This window comes from Aythya marila (assembly GCF_965140915.1).
Source record: "Aythya marila genome assembly, chromosome: Z".
NCBI classification, from domain to species: Eukaryota; Metazoa; Chordata; class Aves; order Anseriformes; family Anatidae; genus Aythya; species Aythya marila.
In genome coordinates this window covers 65,470,905-65,488,479 of record NC_139080.1, presented here as the reverse complement: position 1 = coordinate 65,488,479, position 17,575 = coordinate 65,470,905, and the positions used below count along the sequence as shown (strand labels likewise).

The 17,575-nt window shown below is 37.1% G+C and overlaps 1 protein-coding gene across 6 annotated transcripts in view; it reads left to right on the top strand.

Moving 5' to 3' along the window:
- Window positions 1–17,575, top strand: part of SNCAIP (synuclein alpha interacting protein) — an 88,747-nt gene that overhangs the window by 18,889 nt on the left and 52,283 nt on the right. For all 6 annotated transcript variants that reach the window (XR_014319262.1, XR_014319263.1, XM_082782469.1 and 3 more), the window contains exon 2: window positions 15,512–15,614. Coding sequence is in view for 4 of the 6 variants with exons in the window: in XM_082782469.1 (XP_082638595.1) it covers window positions 15,558–15,614 (57 nt within the window). In the remaining 2 variants the exon portion in view is untranslated. The remainder of the gene's footprint in view (window positions 1–15,511; window positions 15,615–17,575) is intronic.

Sequence of the window (17,575 nt, the reverse complement as noted above, 5' to 3'; positions counted from 1 at the left end):
TAATCGTTGTTTTGGTAGGCCCAATGGTCATTACCACAGATGAGTGCAAGAGTGCGGTACGGATTATCTCAGTGGAGGTGGAGATGTTGGGGGAACTGGAAATGGTAGTTCAATAGTGATAGCTCAATCCTACTCTTTATATGATAAACAACTCAGACACATAGTTCCTGTATCTTACAGTACAGCCTCTTTCAGAGGTTCTCCTAAATGATATGGTTGCATAATTTGACTTGTGAAGGCTGGTGGCTAGGAATCAGAATTGGAAATTAGTTAAGGGCGATGAGAGATTAGAGCTGTATTTTTATTTTCCTTTCTTTTTGCATTAAACAGAAATGTAGTTGGTATGGAGCAAAAGTGAAGCAACCAGTGAGTAAAAAACTTAGTTACAAATCAGTACAAATCAGATTTGTAACTGTATTACTGATTAGTACTGATAACAAATCAGTACTAATTTGTACCTATTCTGCTTTATCATTAAGCCATGTCTGCTCATTTTTATTAAACTGCCTAGTTCTCACTGTCTGTCTCACTACATAGTTTGATAGCTTTATGAATGATTTACACCTTGTTCAGTTTGAATAGACTATATAAATGGAAAGTAAAATATGTTTCAACAGTTTTGAAAGGATCATCCTTTTTAATATTTTTAGTTTTTTTTTCTTCATTACCTTTGAAACTCTGACATCATGGCCCCAATTTTTGATCCATTTGAGGATGACTTTTTAGTCATTCAGCTTCTTCATATGCTTCAGTAAGAGGCACTTGACTGTTTTTCTCAGCTGCAAACATTGCCTTATCTAGCACCAGTTTTTCCTACTGTTGTCACCCCTATCCATGTATGCTGGTGATTTTTCCAGACAACAAGGCTGCTTTTTGGCTTCTTCATTTCCTTTCCATGTGTCCTTAATTAACAGTGACACCCACTGAAGTAGTTGGAGTCCTTTAGGCAGAGCAGTTAAAATCATGAGCTTTAAGAGTCACGTGTAATGGAGCAGGGGAGTCTGAATAGGAGTTTGGAGAGTAAAATCCTGTATGGAAAGTAACAAAAGTGCAAATGAAAAGTTTTTCTGTTTGTTTAAGTAATTTATAGTGTGGAGTCAAACCCAAGAGATAGATTTAAAATTTAGCAGTAGGACGTCTGTGGTCTAGTTTCCAACTCTAGTAGCAAGTCATTGTGGCCAACTGACATCCAAAAAGTTAAAAATACTGCTGCAATATCTTTGCCTGTGGTAAAGGAAAGCACAGTGGTTTAAAAACTAATCTTACCATCTGTGGTATTTCAACATGGAGGGCATAGGTTACAAATTTCTGTACATTCATTAAACGTTTTTGTTGTTGTTGTTGTTGTTGTTGTTGTTGTTGTTTTTTGTTTGTTTGTTTGTTTTTTTTTGTTGTTTTTTTTTTTTGTTTGTTTGTTTGTTTTTGTTTTTTTCCCCCCTGCATTTACTGCAGCTATTTCCATCAACATAGAGTAAGTGCAAGTAACAGTAAAATACTGGTAGGTCAGAATGTAGAAGTCCTAAATCCATGTACAAATGTAGTAAGTTACTCAAGACAGAAGTGCTCTCCCTCTTCCCCCAGTTACCTGTATTATCTGTGTAGTCTTTCAAACACATGATTGAAACATGCACAAATTGTAATGGTCAATGTTGCTCCAGTGAGTGGAAGACAATGAGGTATGCTTGTTTATCTCTCTGGTGAACAATTCTGAAAAAATATCAGTTGAGAAAGGATTTGATATATTCTTTCAGACAGAATATGCACAGTAGTCCTAGCAGAGTTCTGACTGATAGTGGTTCTAGTTTGGGGTAAAAATAGGTAATTACAGTAGATGATAGTGGATGCCAATGATGATAGTGACAGAGCTCTTCAGGAAGACTAATTGCTAGGTGTGTAATTTGAGATATGAAAGGAACACATTGAGAATAATTAAAAAAAATATATCAATATATTTTCTGCATATTAATTTTTCTCCAGTTGCATTTAGAATGTTTCCATGTCTTGTGTGATTCTTGCTTTCTTTCTTTAACTGAATTGTTTTGTTTGATGTGAAAGGATGAAAACTCAGAAAAGTAGCAAAGAGGAGAACAGCTGAGAGAATCATGCTGTCCATTTTAGATTATAAAGAGTGATCTGCATTGTTCAAATGGTGACTTTTAAAAAAAATTTCATTGATGTTATCATTTCCCATCTAGAAATTTGTGAATTTTATATACCCCTAATGGCTTATAGATATTTATCTGAATGACAATTAGTAAGGGAACTGTTGATCTGTTTGTGTTCTTTTTGATGTATCAGTCAATAGTAATAAAAAAAAAAAAATAAAAAAAAAAAGTACAGTCAATTTCAAAACCTCTTCCTTCCAACCACATAAAAAATAATGTCTATATTGATTTCTCTGATAATTGTCCTGGAAAAATGGTGGGAGTTTAATGATATGAATGTATTGAAATGCATTGAAATATGAAATCAATAGACTATGTATTGGATATACTGCATTAGAAATAGGAGGTCTGGATGTGAACATTAATGGCCTCTTTCAAGTCTTATAAAAGTGCAGAAATCATGTAAATAGGAAAAAAAACAAACGACAACAACAAAAAAAAAACCCACAACCAAACAGAATACCTGTAGGAAAAGGCAGACATTTCAGAGGAAATGCAAGAGCAAGGTCCTCTGTATTAATCTAGCAAGTTCCTTAAAAGGACAGAAAACATAGTCTGTTGTACATATGTTCTAGATTTTATAGAAGAGACTTTGTGAGAAATATTTTCAGAGCCTGCTGGGATATAGTTGAGATTATGGCAATTTCTCATAAGAACATGTGTTTACCAGCTCCAGCTTCCTTTTGAAACACTATAAAGAATTGCTTTCATGACATTTTTATTTTTTTTTGGGGGGGGGGGAGAGGAGGGGTAAGGGGTAGGGTGGAGTGGTGGTGGTTTTGTTTCTTTTTGAACAGGCAGAACAAACAGGATATCTTGGTCATAATGAGCAGCATAATGCAATGATAAGTGCATCCTAATTGCAGCTTGTTTATATAATGATTATGCCCACAATTATTTCAATGGGTATTCCTGTTTCTACACAACCTAAGAAGTTTTTAAGCATTATCGTCTCTCTTTTGTTCTTTTTTTTTTTTTTTTTTTTTTTCAGTTGTAGACTTCCATCTAGGAGAAGGACACTAAAATTAGAAGTACTGAAACCATGTCAATCTGTAAAAATGTATATGGAAAGAAAAGTTGGTGTTTATCTCTGCCTTGGTTTTAGTTGTCAATGTTGGATATCCTACGTTACTAGCATTATGATATCCAGTAAGCATTTGAAATCATAGAATCATTCATATTGGAAAAGACCTCTAAGATCATTTAGTCCAACCATTAAACCAGTACTAAAGTCTACCACTAAACCATGCTACTAAGTTCTACATCTACATGTTCCTTGAAGACATCGAGGGTTGATGACTCAACCATTTCTCTGAGCAGCTTGTTCCAATGCCACAAAACTGTTTCAGTAAGGAAATTTCTCCTAATATCCAATCTAAACCTCCCCTGGCACAAATTGAAGTCATTTCCCTTCATCTTACCACTTGGTGCTTGGGAGAAGGGCCTGTACCTTACCCTGCTATAGCCTCCTTTGTGGTCATCGTAGAGCACAATGAGGTCTCCCCTGAGCGGCTAAACAACCCTAGTTCCCTCAGCCACTCCTCATTGGATTTGTTCTGTAGACCCTTCACCAGTTTTGTTGCTCATCTTCAGACATACTCTAGCACCTTGATATCCTTGTAGCCCAAAACTGAACACAGAGTTCAAGGTGCATCTGCACTAGAGCTGAGTATAGAGGGACAATCACTTCCTGAGTCCTGCTGGCCACACTATTCCTGGTACAAGCCAGGATGCTGTTGGCCTTCTAGCTACCTGAGCACACTGCTGGCTTATGTTCAGCTTGCTATTGACCAATACCCTCAGGTTCCTTTCCACCATGTCCATTTCCAGCTACTCTTTCCCCAGCCTGTAGCATTGCCAGGGGTTGTTGTGCCCCAGGTGCAGGACCTGGCACTTGGCCTTGTTGAACCTCAGTTGGCGTTAACCCATTGGTCAGCCTATCCAGGTCCCTTTGTAGAGTTTTTCTACCCTCAAGTAGATCAATGCTTGCTCCTAACTTAGTGCCATCTGCAAACTTACTGAGAGTGCACTTGATCCCCTCATCCAGATCATTGATGAAGATATTGAAGAGAACTGGCCCCAATACTGAGCTCCGGGAGACACCACTAGTGACTGTGGTGAATGGATTTAAATCCATTCACCACAACTCTTTGGGCCTGACCATGCAACCAATTTTTAACCCAATGAAGCCTACATCAATCCAAGCCTCGAGCAGTCAGCTTTTTCAGGAGAATGCTGGGGGAAATGGTGTCAAAAGCCTTATTGAAGTCTAGGTAGACCACATCCACAGCCTTTCTCTCATCCACTAAGCACATCACCTTGTCATAGAAGGAGAGTAGGTTCATCTAGCAGGACCTGCCTTTGGTAAAACCATGCCGATTGGGCTTGATCACCTGGTTGTCCTGTAGGTGATGCGTGATGGTACTCAAGATAATCTGCTCTGTGAGCTTGCCCAGAACCAAAGTCAGACTGATAGGCTGGTAGTTTCCCAGACCCTCCTTCTGGCTCTTAATATAGATTGGCATCACCTTTGCTAGCTGCCAGTCAACTGGGACCTCCCCTCATAGGCAGGACTGCTGATAAATAATACTGCTTTTTATTTAATTTCACACAGATTTATATACCAGCAGAATAACGAAAAATAAATACTTGAAGAAGTAATTGTTAACAGAACAGCCTCCAATACTAATTTGTACACCTCTTCAGAGATCTGTTTGGAAGAATCCAGTGTTATGGCTCTGGAGAGGAGAGGGGTCCAAGAGTACTGGTCAGTACACAAGGATTACCTCCAAGCTCAAGTAATGAGCTCCCAACAATCAGGAGTTCAGGAAAAGGTGGCAGGAGGCCTACACAGTGCATAGATGAACCAGGAGCTCCTGAGTGAATTCTGACATGACAAACAAATGTAAAAGAGGTGGAAGCAGGGGCAAATAACCCAGGAGAAATGCTGAGCTGCTGTCTGAAATTGCAGAGGTAGGGCCAGGAAAGCCAAGTCTGACTTGGGGTTAATCTGACAAAGGATGTGAAAGGCAAGGAGAAAGGCTTCTGCAAATAAATAAGCAGCATAAGGAAGGATAGGGAAAATGTGAGGCCACTGCTGAATGAGATGGAGAACTGGTGACAAGTGACATGGACAATGCCAAGGTACTCAGTGCCTTCTTCATCTCAGTCTTCACCACCCTGGTTGGCTGCAGGAATCCCTGGCTACTGAGACCAGAGTGAAAGTCTGAAGCAAGGAAGACTTGGCCTTGGTGGAGCAGGACCAGGTTAGGGAGCACTTAAACTGGAAACACGTAAGCCTACAGAGTCTGATGGTTTGCACCAGGGAGTGCTGAGTGAACTGGTTGATCCCAGTGTGAGGCCACTCTCTATTATCTTTGAAAGGTTATGGCAGCTGAGAGAGGCTCCTGACGACTGGAAGAGAGCAAATGTCACTCTTGTCTCCAGGAATGGCAAGAAGGAAAATCTAGGAAACAACACTGGTCAGCCTCACCTCAATGACTAGGAAGTCAATGGAGATAATCTTCCTGCAAAGCACTTCAAGAGAGATGAAGGCCAAGCAGGTGATCTACAGTAGTCAGCATGGATTTATGAAGGAGAAACCACGCTTAATCAACCTGATAGTGTCACCTACAGTGAGGTGACTGGCTTGTGGATGATGGGAGAGCAGTGCATGTTGTTTACTGAGACTTATTGACATTGTCTCCCATAACATCTGCACAGAAAAGCTTACAGAGGGTGTGTTAAATCAGTGGGCAGGCAAGTGGGTTCAAATCTGGCTCAATGGCGTGGTCCAGAGGGCTGTGATCAACTATGCATAGTCTAGTTGGAGGCAAGTGATTACTGGTGTGCTGTCAGGGCTAGTACTTGTGCCAGTACTAAGTTTGCAGTTGATAGAAACTAGGAAGAGTGAGAGACACACTAGATGATTGTGATGCTGTTAAAATCGACTAAGGGACATGCGTATAGTTGAAGACAGGGCAGATAGGAATCTCCTGAAGTTCAGCGAACAGAAATGCAAAGTCCTATATCTAGGGAGGTATAACCCTAAGCACCAATACACACTGGGAGCTGACCTGCAGGAAACACACTCTGCAGAGAAGGATCTTGTGGACACCAAGCTGGCCAAGAGCCAACAACATGCCCTTATGGGGGCAGAAGCCTTCTGAACTGCACTGGGACAAGTGCTACCAGTAAGTCAATAGAGGTGCTCCTTCCTCTTCGCTCAGCCCTGGCAAGGCCACACCTGGGGTACTGGGTCCAATTCTGGTCTCCCCAGTGCAAGAAGAACACAGACTTCCTTGAGCAAGTCCAGCACAGAGACAAAAAGACAGTTAAGGGACTGGAGCCTCTTTCATGTGAAGAGAGGCCGAGAGAGCTGGGACCATTCAGCCTGCAGAAAAGGAGGTTCAGGAGAATCTTACCCACAGGTAAAAGACCAACCAACAAACCAACCAAAAAAATCCAGAACAACACTGGAACATTTCATATGAGAAAATCAAGTATATATTACGGTGAAGTGGCTGATCTTCTGAGGAAAAAGTGACCCTTTCATACTTGAATGATAAGAACTTGATAGTTTGAGTAGAATAGCTTTTTTTTTTTTAATATTATTATTTCTTGTGCCTCTACATGTCTGGATTTTAAATTTCCAAGTAGATCATTTTCAATTGATATCAGTATTTCACCTATAGCCTAGATTTGGTAACTAGTTCCCCGTTCATCTATCAGAAATGCTTCAGCATTTTAATGTCACACTGTCACAAAAAGTTTAGTGGGAAGACCCTAGAAAGAAGTTTTGAGAACGAATCATAACTGAGGACAACATGAGGTTAAATACATATTCGTAGAACAGTTTAGAGGAAGAAGCAGAAGCTCATTACCATTTAAAGACCCTTTCTAAACAAGTGAAGGGAACAGATGTTGTGCCCAAATAGGGTCAGTGGCTGGCAGGAAGTAGTTTTCTGTAGCTTAGGTGAATGGAATGAAAGCAGCACTGCAAATCAGCTAGGTAAAACTACAAGATGATTTCTACACTTGACTAGTTTAATACCCTTTGACAAAAAAATGACTGAGATGAATGAACAGTGCATTGTTTCGTTCTATCCCCCATTATAGGTAAAATCTCGTTCTTTCCCTCCCCTTTCCCCCCTTCTTAATATGGAAAATTACTAAGGAAGGAAGGAACATGATTATTAGTTATAATTACTTTGTGGTCCCTGTGTACAAAACATGTAACAATATCTAACAGGGGGAGAGGAAAAGTATGCTGCTGCAGCGTGCTCAGTAGAAATTACACCTCTGTGCTTGGCACATCAGTGAAAGCACTGCTTTTCTTACTAGCACAAGTTGTCAGGTGGATAAGTGGCTGAGCCAGGCCAAGGTCAATTTCTAGTGCAAAAGTTAAGATTGTTAGAAACTGAAGTAAATTACACCACCTGCATTTCCTGCAGTATGGCTTTGGACTGCATCAAGGACAGCAACTGTACATTTTAACCCAAATGCACTCTGAGTTCAGTATATGCATTGTCCTACTATGGCCTCTGTTTTTACTTGATCACTGCAAACAGTGGCATTATAGAAATAAGTTATAGTAAAGGCTGTGGAATAGTGTAGCATGTAATATTGCTGTGTACTCTAGAGAGGTTTCTGTCTGGTCATTCCCTCCATTTATAGGTACATGTGCAGATGTCATATAAAGAGGTGGGTTGTTGGATCTAGTTTTGATCTGCATATCAGTGAATCTTAAAGACAATAGAGTTAGCTGGTGGGAAATATCTGAAGCAATTGCCATATGAGCTAGAGTACCATGGAGTAAACATTAATATTGAACAACAGCATGGTATTTCATATTACGAGTAAATAGGCTTGTAGTAGTTCAAAGGGGAAAAAAAAAACACAACAACAATCAAATACAACTAACCAAACATCTCTTTTTAATAAGATCAGTTGACCTCTTATTTATTTTGATCTTTCTGTTAAGATTAAGCAGACAGTGCATTAGCTTTTGTACAGTGCTTGAATCACGTATGCTGTTTCAGTTTTAAAATAACAAATATTAATTTCCAACTCCAAAGGTTTCTTCTTCAAGGATAATTGAAACAAACATACTTATTTTTCTAGGCCTCATTCCAGAAAACTCAAGTGCATGCATTCTTGCTTAATGCCTGCAGTCCATTTTTCTTTCTGCTTGAATCTTGAAGGAAATATAAAACTGTATGCTGGAAAGGATGGTTTTATTATGAGAAATCTGGAGTGTTTCTCAGTGAAGAGATGAGATGCCTTCCAAGTTTTTTTAGAATACAAACAACTATTCAGTAAGTCATGTTGCTCAGTAGCCTGAATATTGACCTCATATTTGTTAAATTGCTGTTTACTTTTTCGTCACGCTGCGGATCCTGATACGTATGTGCCTGGTACAGTGCCAGTCACTGTAACTGTTAAAAATACTTGATGTCAAAATACCTCAAGCTGTGAAGAATTTTCTGTTCAATTCATAATATGATAAAGCAAGTGAACCACACGCTATTACCTGTCTTCACATGACTTCTTTAAAATAGTTTCCTCTGAAACTCCATAAAATTGTTTTATATGCATTGTTGGATAAATTTCGAGATCTAGAAGTCTGGTTACATTTGACTAGAGAAAAATACATTTGTTCTCATCTAAAATCTGTGCTGAACATGCATTGACTGCATTAGGAACAGGACTGGGCTAAGTATCTGTGCCTCTTTAGGGTTGCGGGTGCATTGTTTCTGCATGTCTGGAATGCAGGGTTTTTCTGAAATTGTATTTTAAAAATAGCATCTTTTACTTGTTGGAAAATCATTGTACTTTGCTGCATTCCTTCCTCCTGTACTATCAGCATAGCTTTTGCAATAATGGTACTTGCATGCTGATTAAAAGCAGCGCTTTTACTTTGACTTGCTGTAGAAGTACCATACTGTTATAAATTGCTGCTATGAACTTTTAAACTCAGGAAAACTTCTGAATAAACGTGATAAGGGATAAGGTAATCCCAGTCTCAGAATTCATTCCTTCACTGAAATAAATCACATCATTTTCAGCCTCACTGTTAACTTCTCATTTTCCTTACAAGATGTTCTTTAAAATTCATCTTTATTTTTTAAAATCTCTTCCTGCTCCTATTAAGCTTTCCCCTCTATATATTTTTTTATATTTTAAAGTTGACTAGACATATAATTTCCTTTGCATGATATATTTTTCTTGGCTTACATAGAATGAAGAAAAGTAAATAAAACAAACTAGTACAAAAGAGGTGCTCAGTCAGAGAGCGACAATCCAGACACTGAGCAGAACAAGTAATAGAAAAAATGTTATTTAACATAATTAGAAAAAAAAAAAAAAAAAAAAAAAAACACTTTGGGAGCCCTAGAAGGTAACAAAAAGTGGTTAACACTTCAGACTGCATTGTGGATCACAAATCTTTGAATGACTTAATAGTGTTAACACAGTCTAACCATGCCAGGTTGTCATTTTATTTCAATGCATGAACCTGAAGTGATACCTTTCAGAAACAAATAAATCTCTGTTTGTGCTACAGCGTTTCCCTTTACATTCTTAGGTCTGCTTGAATTTTTACTGATCATATTCAAGTAATTTCCCCCTTAGTGTTATTGAAGAGAATGTTAGTATGAATGAGGGGTTTTTCTAAAAGTGCATGTTTGTATACTATTTAAGGTTTTGCTCACACATATGACATAAAGATGAAGCTGCAAGCTTTTCATGTCTTTGATGCTTTCTTCTTATGTTCTGCATTTATTACCTGCAGAGGTGCCATCTGTATTTAGTGAATAAGGATTTTCAGTTGTTCTGGGGAGCTCCTACACAACTTCATATAGAACCTCCGCCAAAGTCCATTGCACTGTGTTTGCATCATGTTCATTAGCTAATTGAATTACTCTTGTACTGAGGGGCTCTGTTAATTGACAAGGACACAGACTATGCAAAAGGCCAGACAGACACAGAGAAATAGACCCAATACCTGTCCCAAAGAGTGTATAGTCTTTAACATAAGACAGCACGCAGCAGACAGCAGTAGCATAAAGCATTAAGACCGGTGTGATGGCTGGAGATGCAGTGGTCTCAGCCAAGACTAGCTGTGCTAGGACCCAGTGACCAAGCTTTTTTGCTTTCATTCAGTAGTGCAGTTCCCATGTTCCCTAATTATGGCAGTGTTATAGCGCTTTCCTTGTGCTTTATAGTAAAATAGCTAATACAAGGCCAAGTTCATCTGGCTTCACTCACTGTTAAAGTGGAATACAAAGGTGGAGGGACTGAATTCAACATTTTTGGTTTTTTCTCCTGCTGTAAGATGTTGTGCCTTCCTGAACTGTGGGCTTTAATTGGGTGCTAGGCTTTTCCCTGTCATTCAACATAATGCAAAATTACACTGTTCTACTTTTTTGATGGGGGAAAAAAAAAAAAGGTTTTTTTCTTTCTTTCTTTTTTTTTTTTTTAAGTTCTTCTGACATTTCTTAATGCTAGAGAATAAAGTTCAGACAGTTGAACATATTTCAAGTGTTATTTGAAACATGTACATTATTTTAAATATGTAAAGCCTTCATTTTCCTACCCATGAATCTTGAGTTACTATAGCATCCGATGCATGTGAAAGGGCAACATGTTTATTTCTTTATCTCAAACATATAATTGTAAAATGTAACAGTATCCTCTAATTAAAAAGCAACCATCATGGCATTCTAGGATTTAAAGTTCTAAGTCTTTAATATTAACTGTGCTTAAGGAAACAGCCTTTTCCAACCACTATAGAAGTATTTACATCTGATTTACTTTACATTTGATTGAAAATTTAAGTAAATCCCCAAATATTTTGGTATAGTTGTTCTGAGATGTGGAAAATAAAATCCCAAGTGGCATTCAGCGGGATTTCTTAGTTACAGCTGAAGTAGACATTTAATCAACAGCAAATCTTTATTGTTATTTGTTCTTGCTATTTATATATCCATAAATAATTAAAATGATACATTCTCAATTACCAGTGATCAGTTGTTTTGTTTTGGTTCAATAAAGAACATTTCCCTTGTGCACCCTCTTGGATTTAGTCTTTCATGAGCAACGCTGAGACTGTTCTTGGCTGAGGTACTGGGTCAGATTCCTTTCCGAAGCTACTGAATTCACTACAACCTCGTTACTCCACAATTTCGCACTGAACAAACAGAAGAAGAAACTGAACCTGATGCTTATTTACTTTCTGCCTCCATACCCGTCTTTTCATTCGCTCAGTTAATTGACAAACAGGCAAATGTTCATCTGTGTAGCCTTGTTCTTGCTTGATGTGTATCAGCATGGATAAGACAATGGCCATTGACTTTCCAGTGCAAAATCAGTGGCAGGACTGGCTTTTAAAGCATTCCCAGTGTTCCCACAGTGAGTCTTCTTCATCCTCATGTGGCAGTCCATACCAGTCCCTTGGGGCTGCTGTTGGTATGGCTGTTTTCTGAGTCTGTGAGCTGAGACAAATCCATGACTTGATCTGGGTTCAAGAAGAAGCACGAACAATGTAAATTTTCCACCTGTAGGCAATGCCTGCCATCAGCATAGGGTGGAGTTTTAGTGTTCGCAGAAATTATCAGATTTGTTTCCATTATCTATTACTTCATTGCTTTTTTGTTTTGTTTCATTTTTACTGTAAATTGCTTTCTTTGGTTTATTTATTTATTTTTATTTTCCTGATTCACCTAACTGTATTTAATGTTTGTAACAGGATTTGGGTTCAGACAAATAGTTTTAGCATAGAAGGACAACATCAGAGGAAATCTGTTTTGGAAAAACAGCTACAATTGTTGTTTGAAAAGGATAGTGGTTTTCCTATTTTGTTCTATTTTGCTACTTAATCACTGTTCAGTATCTGTTGCAATGCAACATATGCAAGATATTATTATGCCAATACAACTATTGCCACATTTCTGTGTGGTAATTTTTAGCTGTATGACTTCTCCTAATGGAAATGTCTCATGCAACAATAAAAAACACTTTTTCTTGAGTACTTTTAGATGATGTTTTATGCCGTTTTCTCCTATTTGCTTTGAATACTTTGGGCAGACAGGATTTCTTTTACTTGTATAAGTATGTATGTGTATGTCTCTCTCCTGCAAGCCAAATTATCAGAAAGGAAATACCTTTTGGGGGTTAAAATTTTATAAAATGTTTAATGTACAGCTTCCAAAATACAGTTAGGAAATTTATTTTGGGAATAAATTATTCATCTGTTATCATCCATTGTTGGCAGGTGCAACTTTGTAATTATTTTTACCTTTAATTTCACCAGTTTGCTTATTGTCTGCTTGTGAATGCTATTCAAATTGTGTATACCTCTGATGATATGCTGGATTCAGCCATTGCAAAGGTCTCAAAACAGTCACAACCCTGGGTACTGTCTTTACCATGTGTTTTGCATTATATATGGTGTAGTTCCACCCTGTGAACTTGTTTCAGAAAGTGCACCTCCTGAATAACACTCTAGGTACTGTCATGGAAAATCGTATTTAGTAATAGTATTTGTTCACCCAGTTGATGTCCAGTTTCACTGCATTGAGAAAAAACTGAAAATCTGTAAGTATAGCAAGCGAAGCATGAGTTTTGTTCCCTGTCTTTACACATAACCAAGCACCATCTTCAGAAAGAGAATCTTTCCACAGAGAAAATCCGTTTGTTTTGGTTACTGACTTTCTCTTCAACCCTTCTGTGTCTCATAGTCTTTTTCTTTCAAGGAGACGGAAGACACTATTTGGGGGAAATAATGTTACAAGACTGTGGACAGACATGATGAGGTTTATACATCTCCAGCTGAAATGCAGCCTTTTCATCAGCACATATGGATGCAGTGTAGTTTTTGTTTTGTTTTGTTTTCCTCTATGGCTTCTTGTAATTTAGGATTTAAAAAATTTCAAAAGGAGGAGATCTTTTCATTTGAGAATCTTGAGATATGTGGTAGCCAGGATTATAGTTATTTTATCAAAGTTATATCTTTTTCTTGTTTGGGCAGGTGTATTTTTCCAAAATAAATCAGTTTTAACAGTAAAAAATAATATAAAGAAAAAGAAAGAAAAACATAATGTTGAGATTACACATTAGGATGGTTTATTATGTGGCATGTTTAGAGTAGCTTTATCTACCTCTTCCATTAATTTTTAAACATACTGGGATTAATTTTTTTTTAATCCATTTAATATTCATGAAAACTTGTAACTTTGTTCTGTGCTCCATACCACTGAGCACGTCATTGTAGCCTTGTTCCATACCAATTGTTTTGCCTCATTTCTTTGTCTTGTTCTGCACTATTACATTATAAGGGAGATTCTAGTAGCTCTGCAGAAGCTATTTTGGCTCTTAAATTGCTCACTTTAAAATGGTTAACAGTGGAGATTTTGTGTCATTTGGCCGAATCTAAATGGTGCCTATGCAACAGTGATCACCAAGTGTCCACATATATATGTACATAAACAAACAGAAATTGTTTTTCTGGGGTCTTGTGCTTGTACAAGCAACTTAGTTGTTAGTGTCCTGATGGTATATGTGATATACAGCACTTTGCCACAAGTAAGCTGTAATGTTGCCCAAATACATGATAAAGCACAAATCTTAAAAAAAAAAAAAAAAAATTAAATTAAATTAAAAAAGAGAAGTATTCTGAAATTCTATGCTTCTTTTAAGGAAGCAAAATTGGCAATGATAAGAAGAATCTGTGTCACCGTTATTCACAGCTAGTTCCTTTCATTGCAAAGATGTTGTCTGATTTTAGTGATTCCCTCTAAGAATAAATTTAGCATTTCGGAAGTTTGAAAAATGAACACCTTCTGATTAGTTTTACGTTATAGCTCCATTTTCTCACATAAATTTGGAATGAGGGCTTTATACTGTGCTTACCTTTTGTAGCTATCTCATTTCCCTTGCTTCACTCAAGACTAACAGCCAGAGTAAGAGACAAAAATAGGTAGCTGAAGTTGTTCGTTCACAATTATAAAATTATACTGAATACTTTGCCTTCAGTAGTTCAGTGAAAAAATAAAAAAAAAAATGTTTTCCAGCTCTTTCAGCTTAAAACTATAAATGTGCTTCTTGGTTCTTCTTTCAACAACTTTTCAACAACATCTGTCTTAGGATCAGCTTTGTGCTTGTCGGGGTTGTTATCAAGGAGAAGGAGACTCATGATTAAGATTTTGTCTGCCAGTAAGTTTAACACCTGCAGAAAAGTGGACAGTCTTACCCACATATAAGTGACTCATACAATGATTTTATTTAGACCTACACAGCTGACTTGTCAGTATTCATAAATGTATTTCTTGGCAATTGCCATATGGATAATCTGGGCTTGCATTTTTTTCTTTTCCTTCAGGCATTTCCTTTTGTTATGTACAAGTACTAACAGGATCAATTTCCTTCCATAATAATACTTAACACTTACGTAGTGTCTCACATCATGTAAAAAGATTATCACTTTTTTATCATCTTCTTCTAAAATAGCTTCCTCTTCCACTTTAACTTCTGCTTTTATACTTGTCTTTAGTGACAATGCAAGACTTCATTCTACTTGGGATTAAGAAAGTTATGAGTGTTTTATCTTTGATCTTCTGAATGCTTAAACTGCAATTTGTTCATAAATATGTATTGAATTTTCCGGACAAATTTCTTGTTTTGGAAGAGAATTTTTTGCTTCCTTTTCCCCTTGCAGTGAGAAAAAGTTGAAGAGCCCTGAAAATCAGTGCACGTAGATATACTTCTGCTGTTGCCTTGGTTATTGTTCAGGAGGAAGTGAAGTTGCAGACTGAGGACAGATAAACCACCAGTCTATAAAGCACTGTCTGCATTTTGTGTCTGTATGGAGAAGTGGAGATAAGGTGTGATAGGACTGTGGTTTCTGTGCACAGCATGCTGCTCAGTTCTTTTCTGCCTTCTTGAGCAGAGGAAAATTGTAATAGCAGAAGTTGCTGTGTTCTGGCCAGTAAAGTAACAACATCCTTAAGAGAAGATAGGTCATTAATGTCTGTGGTTAAAGGGTGGTGAGTATGCTCAACAGCTTAGGTGTTTATGCTTATATTGAACTTCTAGAAAGACAGAGTGATGCTGGATAAAGTATTTATGACTTCCATTTCAAGTACCACTTAGCTATCTTTTCTAAAAAATCAAATGACTTCTACCTGATATGCAGATTAGAGTTGAAAAAATGTTTAGCTTTTAGTATTAATTTATGGAAGATGTGTCCATGCACTCTATATGTTTTCAACAGTCTAGTAACTATATTAAACTATTTATGTGAAGTTTTGACTATTTAGTAGACAATCCATTTTTCTTTTCTTAATCAGGTCTTTACTACTATGCTGAGGCACGCAAGATGTCCATAGAAGAATAATGGAAGCCCCTGAATACCTTGATTTGGATGAAATAGATTTTAGTGATGATATATCAGTAAGTACATGCATTTTTATTTATTTATATTTATAATTTAATACAAATTGAGGGATTTTTAGGTATCTCATTCTGGATAAAACAAACAGAACTATCGTTGCAAGTCACATTTCTTTATACTTCATACAAGGGGATGTTTAAACAGGTTGATTATTGAATAAAATAAGGTATTTTGTAAGGGAAACCTCTAATCAGCTTAAGGCCCTCTCCTTCAGGTGGTAAAAATGATTTGCAAGTCAAATTAATAAATGAGTTTTATTTCTGGATCGCTTATGTACTCTAATTGTCCTGAATGAATTACGCCCTAAGGCTAGCCATAGTCACTAAAATGATGTTTTACTTCTTTTTTTTCTTTTTTTTTTTTTTAATCAAATACATTTCCATTAAAAAAAAACAGCAAACAAACAAACAAACAAAAAACACCTCATACCTCTCATCTGTGAATTTCTCCTTCTTCACGTAAGTTGTTGTTTTGCCATTACTGACAGAAGCCAGCTCCAGTCCAGCAAGATTTTATCAGTAAGAGTCATACAGGTTCTTGTGACATGGGAGTGATGTCTGCAAGAAGCAGAAAGACTTCCATAGATTCAAAGTACTGATCTTTAATGTCACACCTAAAATAACTGCAACTGTAATTGCAAGCAAAAAGGCTGTTGTTCTAAATTATATTGTTAGTGGTTCTTAGAGAAAGCACTGATGTAGTGTATTCTGTTACTCATATAAATGTTGCTCCTGCCAATATTCCTGCTTTTTTGAGTTGCCAGTATGCTGAATGTCTGATAAACAAAGGACTTGAATACACAAATTAAATACACCGTAAGAAGAATTTATTAATTCAGTTTTCAGGTCAAAGAAAGTATGCTCCTGTCTCCTTCAACATTCTTCATAAACTTAGTTTGGGATAGTGTTGTAATGTTTTGTTTGACTTTTGTTGTTATTTTTTTTAAAAAACAAAACAATACGAAAGGCCTATTTTTTCCTTTAGTATTGGGGACTCTTGATTCATTTTAAAACATTCCAGATGCTTTATTCACAGACAGATTCCTTTTGGAGAGGATTTTACTTTTACCTATTGTAACATTGAAATTTATTAAAGAGGAATATGGCAAATGCCCAAAATATTACAAGACAATAAGCCAGTCTCGAAAGAATACCTTATTCAGGGCAACTTTCTTTTTATTACTGTTATATAGTAGATCATGTCCTGGTATCTGTTTCTATGCTCAGTTTTGCAGAACTGTAAAGCATAATAGATGTAACCTCTCCATGTCTCTCCCGTTGTGACTGTTGCTGCATACTGCTGGGTTAGGTTACTCACTTTTCCACTGAACAGCTCAGGCTGCCTGCTTTAATACGCTGTTCTGTCATGGGATGCTGAACAATGAATTAAAAAGCAGCACAAATTATAGAGGTAGTGGTTTTATTCCCACTTCAGCAGGTAAGGGAACAAAGGATTTGTTGCCAATAGCCAGATTAATAAGAGAATCTGGTTATTCTAGTACTCTACTCATCTGTTACTGTGTACAATTTAGAGATACCTGACCTTCACACTTTACCATTAGCCTGCCATGGAAAGAGCAGCTGCACAGTACTGGAGTTAGCAATTTAAATTGCTCCTTTTAGCCTCTGGTTTTAATCCAGAGCAGAAAAGTACTGGCTAAAAATAAGGGCAGCATGAAGGTTGTTAAATGATGCGCTCATAAAAGTACCTAAGTTAGAAAGCCACTGTGTTAGCAGAGGTCCTTGTAGACCATTTCAGCAAAAATGTAATAGGCATAGAAAATGGACTAGGATTTGTTTTAAAAGGCAAATGGACTTGTAAGTGTTCTTGCTTTGTTTTTTGATTAACATTGTAAGTAAGTAAATGAAACTACATTTCTCCAAAATAACATGTTTCTTTGGAAAACTAAGATGATAACATTTGCAGACACATCTGGTATAGTATATTTGAGTGTAATTTA